This window comes from Oryctolagus cuniculus, chromosome 4 (assembly GCF_964237555.1).
Source record: "Oryctolagus cuniculus chromosome 4, mOryCun1.1, whole genome shotgun sequence".
NCBI lineage: Eukaryota > Metazoa > Chordata > Mammalia > Lagomorpha > Leporidae > Oryctolagus > Oryctolagus cuniculus.
In genome coordinates this window covers 12,953,264-12,962,578 of record NC_091435.1, presented here as the reverse complement: position 1 = coordinate 12,962,578, position 9,315 = coordinate 12,953,264, and the positions used below count along the sequence as shown (strand labels likewise).

Below are 9,315 nucleotides of genomic sequence, written 5' to 3'. Positions count from 1 at the left end.
TGTCATCAGCCCGCTGGACCGGACCCGGGGCGATCTTCCCAGGAAGAACTTCTTGGGGGCGGATCCCCAGCCCCCGGCCCCCTGGGCGCCTGCTATTGTCTGCGCGCCGCGCTCGGCCGCGCGGGGGGCGTGAGCGCGGCGGCTCCGGGCGCGGGGCGCGGGGCGCGGGGCGCGGAGACCGGGGCCGGGAGGGGCCGGGCCCGCGGCGGCGGCGGCGGCGGCGGGAGGAGCCGGAGGAAGAAGGAGGAGCGGCGAGCGCGGCTGGCGAGCCGGAGCCGCGCGATGCCGGCGGCGGCGGGGGACGGGCTCCTGGGAGAGCCGGCGGCGCCCGGGGGCGGCGGCGGCGGCGGCGCGGAGGACGCGGCCCGGCCGGCGGCGGCCTGCGAGGGAAGTTTCCTGCCGGCCTGGGTGAGCGGTGTGCCCCGCGAGCGGCTCCGCGACTTCCAGCACCACAAGCGCGTGGGCAACTACCTCATTGGCAGCAGGAAGCTGGGCGAGGGCTCCTTCGCCAAGGTGCGCGAGGGGCTGCACGTGCTGACCGGAGAGAAGGTGAGCAGCTGCGCGGCCCGGCTGCGGGCGCGGCCCGGGGGTCCCGGCGTGAGCCCCGGGCCGGTGCCTGTGCCTGAGCCCGCGCTCCTCTCGGGCTGGAAGGGGTGGGTGCGCGCCTCCCGCGCGCCGGGGGGCCTCGCCGCGGGGCCGTCTGGGCTCCGGGCTCCCCGGGTGGGGGTGGGGGTGGGGGCGGGGGTGGGGGGCGGCAGGGTTGCCCTAGAAGCCGGCCCACTTCGCTTTTTCTGCTCCGGGAAGGGCGCCGCCTGGCGGGCCGCGGCGCGGGGGCCGGGGACTCGGCTCTCCTGGCCGGTAGGGGCGGCAGATCCGCGGCGAGGGAGGAAGCCGCGCTCCTTAGATCGGGATTGGGTGTTGGGGGGGGTGGACATTAGCGGATCAGCCAGCCTTTAGGGGAGCTTAGATCTGAATTCTAGAGGGAGGGGAGGCGAGGAAAGGCCGAGACCCTGCAGACCCTCCCCCATGCCCCCACCTGTGGGCTGGGACAGCCAGGGAATTTCTCAGAAGGGTTTTCACCCCTGCCCCTCTCAGCACCTGTCCTGCAACTTGTCTTTCTCTCCACAGCCCCCTCCCCGGGCAACTCTGTGTCCTGCTGTCACCCACCACTCTCACTCTTGCCCCTCCCCCATTCCCTCCAGCCCGTCTGTGTGTGGGAGGGCGGAGAGGACCCTGCTTTGGCAGGTACAAAACCGGGCAAATACCTCCCAGGTTTTGGAGGTTGGGATGTGCCCCCTACCTCTTCTCAAAGAGGAGAAGGCAAAGGGTTCTTTCCCGAGGACCTGGAGGGACCCCCCATGCAGCCTGTGGCCGTGACTGCTTGCGTGCTGAGGCCCACGCCGGTGGCCTAAGGGCTCACTCAGACCTGCGAGAAGAAGCCCAAGGGATGGTGACTTTCTTCGAAGGCTGGGTCACCCCAGGCCGCGTGGCTGCCCCAGACAGAGAGTTGCCTCCCCTCTGGGGCTCAGGACTGCGGGCTGTGGCTGGCCGAGCTACCGCTCACCCTCAAGGCCATACCTAGGCTGCAGTAGCCCCTGTGTGGGGCCCATTGATGAGGGGGTGTCTGCAGGGAGGGGAGAGGAGGGAAGCAGGGGCTTCCTCCCTCTGCCCACTGGCCTGGGGGACCTGGGGCCCTCTGGCCACTGGAGAAGGGTCCCTGGCCGTGCTATTCTGTGAGGTCTCTGGTGACAAGACCAAAGTGTCCCCAGACTCATCATCACTTTAGTTTCCCATTCTCTGTGTCCCCACGTTGTCCCCAAGCCCTTTGCATTTGAGTGCAAGTTTTTGTCACTCTAGTAACTGGCGCTCTCTCCTACAGCTGTTCCAGGTGGGGTATGCCTTTCTTTTGGGGTTATGGTGAATGGTTGCAGAAGTGTGTCGGGCCTGAATTTCTGGGTTGAGGAACTAACTCATCAGGGAAGAAGAAAAATAGCAGAGCGTCTTGGTAGTGCAGAGGGGGCCGAGGACGGGAGCGAGCGGATCACACATCGCCACTCCATCCAGGGTGCGCGGACGCTGTGTTAGTTACTCTTCTGTCCCTGGGCAAACTGCTCCTGGCGCGGCTGCTGGGGGTTTATTTTCATTTGGAACATACAGGATTCTGCCTGGTCGTGCATATTTCCCCTCTAAACGTGGCAAAAAGAGGCGAGTCAGTCTGCTGACAACTCGGGCAGACATCGCCAAGTCCGTTCCTCCTCCCCTGGCTTCCCTCCCCGCTCTCTTGCTGCACTGTGGCCCTGGCTTCTCACTGATGCATTTTTCCTCCATAGCATAAAGCTCTTGGCCTTCACTGAGCTGTCTGGGGACGCATCCAGAGCTCAGCCCCTGCCCCCAGTACTTGGGTTCTGGAGCTCCATGCTGGGCCCCTTGCATACGCTGGAATGCAGGCAGTTGCTGTCCAAATGGGGTCCAGAGGAGGAGTCTGGCTGCACCCCAGCTACTTCTGTTTCTTAAGGGCTGAATCTCACTTTGTCTACCTCACCCTTATCATTTGCATTCATTGGATTTTTGGATTTCTCTGGATTAACTGGTTTGATCTAATTAATCAGCACAGTGGTTCTTTTTTTTTTTTTTTTCCTCTAAAGATTTATTTACTTATTTGAAAGGCAGAGAGAGAGAAAGAGAGAGAGAATTTTCCATTTGCTGGTTCACTCCCCAGATGGCCATAAGAGCTGGCCAGGGCTGGGCCAGGCTGAAGCCAGGAGCCAGGAGCTTCTTCTGGGTCTCCTATGTGGGTGGCAGGGGCCCGAGGATTTGGGCCTTCTTCTGCTGCTTTCCCAGGCCATTAGTAGGGAGCTGGATTGGTAGTGGAACAGCCAGGACTTGAACCTGTGTCCGTATGGGTTGCTGGTGTCGCAGGCAGCAACTTTACAACGTCGGCCCCAGCACCAGCGAAGGGAATGGGGAGGGCTGTGCATGATGATAAACTTGGTTTTCCAAGTCCGTCTCCTGGGACTACAAGCCTCAGGAGAAATCTGGATTTTAGTTCACTTAGTTTCTGGCTCTAGAGAAACCGTGGTGTCATTCACAGCATTTATCTCCCAACTCCAGCAGCTTCAATGCTTAACTAATAGGTTTGAGTTGTAGCAGATTGTACAGATTATTTACAGTTACCCCCGCACTCTGTTTTTTTTGTGCATGACTCAGCATGGGAAGGGTTGAGAGTTAGGATTCCCCATCTCCACTCTTGCTTTTCAGAGTTGCCTTCTAAGGCCAAAGCAAAGGGGACGGCAACCCCAGGCAATTCGCAGCAACCTTCAGTTGTTTTTACAAGGTGAGCTGTTGAGAGTTTTGGCCTGGGGAATGGTTTGCTCAGGTGAGCGGAACCGACAGAGACCTTGGTGAGAAAGAGCTTGGAGGAAGGTAGCTGCAGACCAGGGAAGGCCCCTCCCCCTTGCACGGTCTCCTATCTTGGGTGAAAGTATTTCACTGTTCTCATTTCCTATCTTTTTAAAGCACTCAGATGAGGTCCAGGGTTGGAGGGGGAAGGAAGTCATGCTCACTTTAGTGAGAATCAGCTGCAGCAGCCCACCAGAATGCAAGGGTTCCCTGTTGTTTCTCTTGGGGAATCATTCTTGAAGAAGCAGAAAGAAGGGGTGATGAGGAGCTGCCCCCACTTTGGCCTGTTTCAGAGCTGTATTCTCGAACTGTGCATTTTGTTTTGGGTGCTGGAGACCAAAATCCAGAGTTTGGCTGGCTGAAGGTATTTAGCATGGGGGGTTATGTGCGTGTTGTGTTTCGACCTGGGGCCCATTCGCAGGAAGCTCTGGGTGCGTGGTGCATGGTTTACTGGGAATTACCGTGGGCCCTGAGACGGGATCCTGAATCATGGAGGCGCAGGCAGTGTTTGGACTGCTGTTCCTGGGAAACTGTTAGTTTGGAAGTCATTGAATCTGGATGGCCCTTTTAGGGCTTGCAAAGAGAGGAGGACTTTGGGCTGAGACCTAATTTTGTCTCTCTCTAGCTTTGAGCTCCTACAGTCTCTTGTTAATCTGGAATTAAAAATAAGTGGTTCACCCGATCATGTGAAACTCGAAATTGGCACATTCTCAGGCCGGGCCCTGTGTCTTTGACTAAACGTACGTTGATGACTGGAGCAGGGAAAATGATCCCAAACTCAGATTCTGAGAAGTATCCTTCTCTGTGGCCTTGACACAGCGCACAGTCGTTGCGCGAAAATGTCGAGTGATGACTTTGAAAGACTCAGAGGGATTATGCTTGCTGCCCTGATGCCAGGAAATGCATCGTGCCTGGTGCATGGCAAGTCAGTTTTACATGAAAAAAAATAAATAAATGGATACAAGACAGCTGGCAAAGCTTGATTGAGAAAAGTATAGGTGTGACTCGGGTCTAGAGCTGGTTTGGTTGGCAGGCAAAACTGGCAGCCAGGAGCCTCCTCCGGTGAGTAAGAGACAAATTTGGGAACATGAAATGATTGGCTAAGGTATTTAAATATCTTGTTCTCGCATTTGGGTAAGCAGGAAAAAGAAAAGCCTGTTTATCATTTTCATTGGAGCTATTTTGGGGCTAAAAAATAAGGGTTGCCTGCGTCGTAAGTTGTCAGTAATCACGCCCAGAGTATGACAGTGCTAGATACCTGGAGTGAAAGAGTTACTAAAAATACAATTTACTATGTTCTACAGGGCAGGAAATATGACTAATTTTAGAGGTGGCCTTTTTTGGCAGATCTGTTTTTAGCAAGGATTTCTAGAACAAACAGGTGCAGAACCCTGCGTTTCTTTTTAAGTGCTAGAAATCTAAGGGGCAATAGCTCCGAGGCAGAAGGAATGCTTAGAGAACTGGAAGCTCCTATTAATCCGCCGCGGGGACTTGTTGTGGCAAGGAGGAGGCGTTCGCAGAAGCACCTGCTCAGCGTGTCCCGGGTGACAAGGCCGTGCCTGTAATTTCGGAGATTGCAGGCTGCAGTGGCGGGCTCATTCTTTTGAACTTCCTGCCTGCCTCATCTTTTTGAAGTACTCTGGAATGATGGAAATTGGCACGTTAGGGCTGGGCTCCTGGTGTTCATTGATACAGGTCTCGTGGACTTCAAAGGGCGCTCTGAGTCAACGCAGCAGTGCCCACGGAAGAGGGGTACAGCCCCTCATTTTCTCTGCAGGTGTTGTCACAGCGACAGGTCTGCTTCCCGGCGGCCGTGCCAATCCCACTCATTCTGCCGAGACTGTTGGGTCTCTCTGCCACTGTTCTGGGAGTCTGGCCACCGGCCGCCCCAGGGGATGTCTTCCAAGAGGAAAAGGGAGCGGCAGCTGCGATCACTCAGAGAGCTGGGCAGCTGGGTGCTCTCTTGGACATCAAGTCGTTTGCCTTGGGTTCTGCACCTCCTTTTGATTATGCGTGGTCGCTAAGAGACCTGCTCTCTTGGATGAGACCTGTGGGTAACCCCCAAGCCCTATTTTAGTTAACTGGTGAAGCCTCTCCTCCACTCAGCTACTTGGAGGTGCTGACTTGGACTGAAACTTACGTGGGACAGGATGCTCCTGGCTGAGAAGATGGCCGGGAAAGAGGAGGTAGAAGCAGAGAGTCTGAACAGTACCGGGAAGGTTGTTGCTACCCCTATGAACTTGGGAGAGCCGTGGCCATGCCCTTATCGAAAAGACCAGCCCTGGGGCCCGATTGCGGCATACTTGGTTAAGCCACTGCTTATGATACCAGCATCCCACATGGGCACTGGTTCGGGTCCAGCTGATCTACTTCCAATCCAGTTCCCTGCTAATGTTGCCGGGAAAGCAGTGGTAGATGGCCCATGTCCTTGGGCCCCTGCTACCCACATGGGAGACCCGGAGGAAGCTCCTGGCTTTGGCCCTGGCCCCGTTCTGGCCATTGTGGCCATTTGGGGAGTGAACCAGCAAATGAAGATCTCTTGCTCGCTCTCTCTCCCCTCTCTCGTGGCTCTGCCTTTCAAATCAATAGATAAATCTTAAAAAAAAAAAAAAAAAAAAGACCAGCCCAAGATTCTGCATCTTAAGGTCTCTCTGAGGTCTTCCCAGCTTGTGGCAACCCCAGGCAGGCGAGAACCAGCTTGGTCTGTTATGTGGAAGGAGCCCTGAGCAGATTTTCCCTCTGGCCCTGTTTGTTTGCTGTGGCAGCTCAGGAACACATTGCCACAAGCCGGGTGGCTTGGACAACAGAGGTGCATCCCCTCCCAGTTTTGGAAGCTGCAAGTTCAACATCAACGCGTCAGCGGGCCTGTGCTCCTTCTTCAGGTTCCAGGGGGATGGATGGTCCTTCCTTGTCCCATCCAGTCTCTGGTGGTTGCCAGCAACCCTTGCTGTTTTCGGGCTTGTGGCCGCAGCACCGCAGTCTCTGCCTCTGTGTGCATAGCCTTGCCCTTGTCCTGGAGTCTCCTCGTGGGTCTCCTTACGGGAGCATCCAGCGTTGGGTTTAGCGCCCATCCGAATACAGTACTGCCGCATCTTAACGTGGCTGCATCTGTAAGACCCCGTTTGCAAATAAGATCACAGTCACAGGTACCAGGGGCTAGGACTTGACGATGTTTTTTGGGGCCACTGTTGAATGACCAGCGCCTTCTCAGGCTGTTGGTACCAGGAGGGGTGGGCTAGGTGTTTGGTACAGGGGTTAAGGTGCTGCTTGGGACACATCCCATATTGGGGTGCCTGGTTTAAGACCCAGCTCTGCTTCTGATCCAGCTTCCTGCTAGTGTGCACCCTGGGAGGCAGCAGATGATGGCTCAAGTGTTTGGGTCCCTGGCACCCATGTGGGAGACCCAGAAGGAGTTCCTGGCTCCTGGCTTCAACTTGGTTCAGCCCTGATTATTGTGGGTGTTTGGGAAGTAAATCCACAGATGGGAGATCTTTTTCTCTCTCCTCTCTCTGCCTTTTTTTTTTTTTTTGACAGGCAGAGTGGACAGTGAGAGAGAGAGACAGAGAGAAAGGTCTTCCTTTGCCGTTGGTTCACCCCACAATGGCCGCTGCAGCCGGCGCACTGCACTGATCTGAAGCCAGGAGCCAGGTGCTTCTCCTGGTCTCCCATGCGGGTGCAGGGCCCAAGCACTTGGGCCATCCTCCACTGCACTCCCAGGCCACAGCAGAGAGCTGGCCTGGAAGAGGAGCAACCGGGACAGAATCCGGCGCCCCGACGGGGACTAGAACCCGGTGTGCCGGCGCCGCAGGCGGAGGATTAGCCTATTGAGCTGCGGCGCCGGCCTCTCTGCCTTTCAACTAAATAACAATAGCAAAGCCCTTGCCCATGCCATGGTGAGCCCCAGAGCTCAGCTGGTCTTTCAGAGTTACCCAGGCCGGGCTGAGAGGACTGGCCTACTAGGCCTCTGCATGGACCACTCCCTGGATGGGTGCTGCTCTGGGAAGGGACCATGGCCTTGGACAGAACAGTGGCTCAGGGCAGTTTCTGGGGTGAGCGCATAGCTGAGAGCCAGCAGCCCTGGGAGTCTGTTCTCAGCACTGAAGGTGGTGCGCTGCATCCCAGTGTCCACTGCTCATTGAGACAGGCCCAGGCTGGGGTCTTCACCTGACTCCAGGTGGGTTCCTTAAACAAAGTGGGTGGCCTCCCCATCCTGCCTTGCTAACCCCTCTGTGGTTGCTGGAGCAGGAGCGAGGGAGCAGCCCTGGCCTTCAGCGAGCGGGGGAGTGTTCTGGCCTCCCACCCTGGCTGCAGGCCCCGGAGCTCCGTTGTGTGTTTGACTCAGTACTTGTGGGGTGGCATGCTCATGTCACGTCCTCTGTGTTGTTTCTCTTGACAAATCTTTGGCAACAGAGAGCCTGGCTAATGTGTTGAGCAGCAGACCTAATTCAGACACAGGCTGCTGTCCTGGGAAGGCACCCTGCCACCTCCTCATTGCTGAGCCATGGGGCAAGTTGTTGCAGGAGGTATGGGAACTTGGGCTTTTGACAACTAGAGCAGTGATTCCAGAATATTCTAAAGGGTGAAAAGACGACTCAGGGTGGAGCCATCTTCCTAACATCTTGTCACATCCACTGAGTGGGCTCCATCCTAGCTATGAAATTCCTACTTACTTTTTTTGGGGGGGCATTTTAAGATGCATTTGGTGAAGTTGTAGCACAGCTGATCCAGTCACATGGTCTGAAATTCAAAGGTTTTGTTGTCCATCTCTCATCTGTGCTCCTCAGCTCCTGCGTCCCATCCCTAAGGGTACCCCTGCTTCTAGCTTCTTGTGGGTCCTTCCAGATAACCATGTATGCACACAAGCACACATACATGTTTGCCGAGGTGTAGGCATGGGCGGATGGGTTTTTACACTGTACATGCTGTTTGGTATCTTGCTTTTCTCAATCAGCAATGTGGCTTAAACTTCCTTCCCCATAACTACTCTAGAGAGATGGGCATTGCGGCTCAGCGGGGTAAGCTGCTGCTTGGGAGGCCTGTGTCCTGACCTGGAGAGCCAGTCTGAGTCCCAGCCACTCTGCTTCCAGGTCAGCTTCTTGCCAATGCATCCTGGGAGACTGCAGATGGAGGTCTGGGCTCCTGGCTCTGACCTGGCCAAGCTCCTGCTTTTGTGAGAATTTGGGGAGTGAACTAGCAGATGGAAGATCTCTCTCTCTCTCTCTCTCTCTCTCTTGCTATGCCTTTCAAATAAATAAAAATTAAAACTAAAAAAGAAAAACTTACAGAATTATTTCAGTGCATATGAAAATGCTTTTGAAATTAATTTATTTGAGCGGGTAGGGAAAGGGAGACATGCCTGTGACAGCTGGGGCTGAGCCAGGGCTCGAGTCAGGTCTTCCACGTAGGTGGCAGGAATTCGGTCACTTGAGCCCTCGTCACCGCCTCCCAGCGTCTATGTTAGTGGGAAGCCTGGGTCAGGAGCAGGGGAGGGTAGGCAGCCAGGCCCTCTGATGTGGGATGTGGGCATCCTAACTGCTAGGCCAAACACCCGCCTCCCCTGTTCTTTTTAATTACTGCATACTGTTGCTATCAGGTTAACCTAGCCATTCCTAGCTGATGGGTATTTAGATGGTGCACGATTTTTTTTTTTCCTATCCCCAAACCACGATGCAATAAATACCCTGCCCATTCATCCTTTTGTAAGTCTTTCCAGTATCCCTGAGGGGTGAATTCCTAGTCCCAGGCTGAAAGGTGTGTCTATTGTTACTGTGGGTGTAGAATGCCTCATTGCTTTCCAGAGAGGTTTTCCCAGGTTATACTTTGTTATACTTTGTTTTGCCGTGTCTTTGCCAGTACTCTCCCACTTTGATCTTTCACAGTCTGACAGGTTAAACATAGTGTCTTGCTTTATTTGTA

General features: G+C 55.4%; 1 protein-coding gene across 3 annotated transcripts in view; it reads left to right on the top strand.

The window, feature by feature from the left end:
* The first annotated feature begins 201 nt into the window (after window positions 1-201).
* Window positions 202-9,315, top strand: part of HUNK (hormonally up-regulated Neu-associated kinase) — a 106,577-nt gene continuing 97,463 nt past the window's right edge. Inside the window, exon 1 of one of the 3 annotated variants that reach the window (XM_051859489.2) lies at window positions 202-549. In XM_051859489.2, the coding sequence (XP_051715449.1) occupies window positions 283-549 (267 nt within the window). In that variant the 5' untranslated portion in view covers window positions 202-282. Of the gene's footprint in view, window positions 550-2,912; window positions 3,764-9,315 lie in introns of those variants that run through there. The other 2 variants (XM_051859488.2, XM_070071879.1) reach the window with 2 other exon arrangements.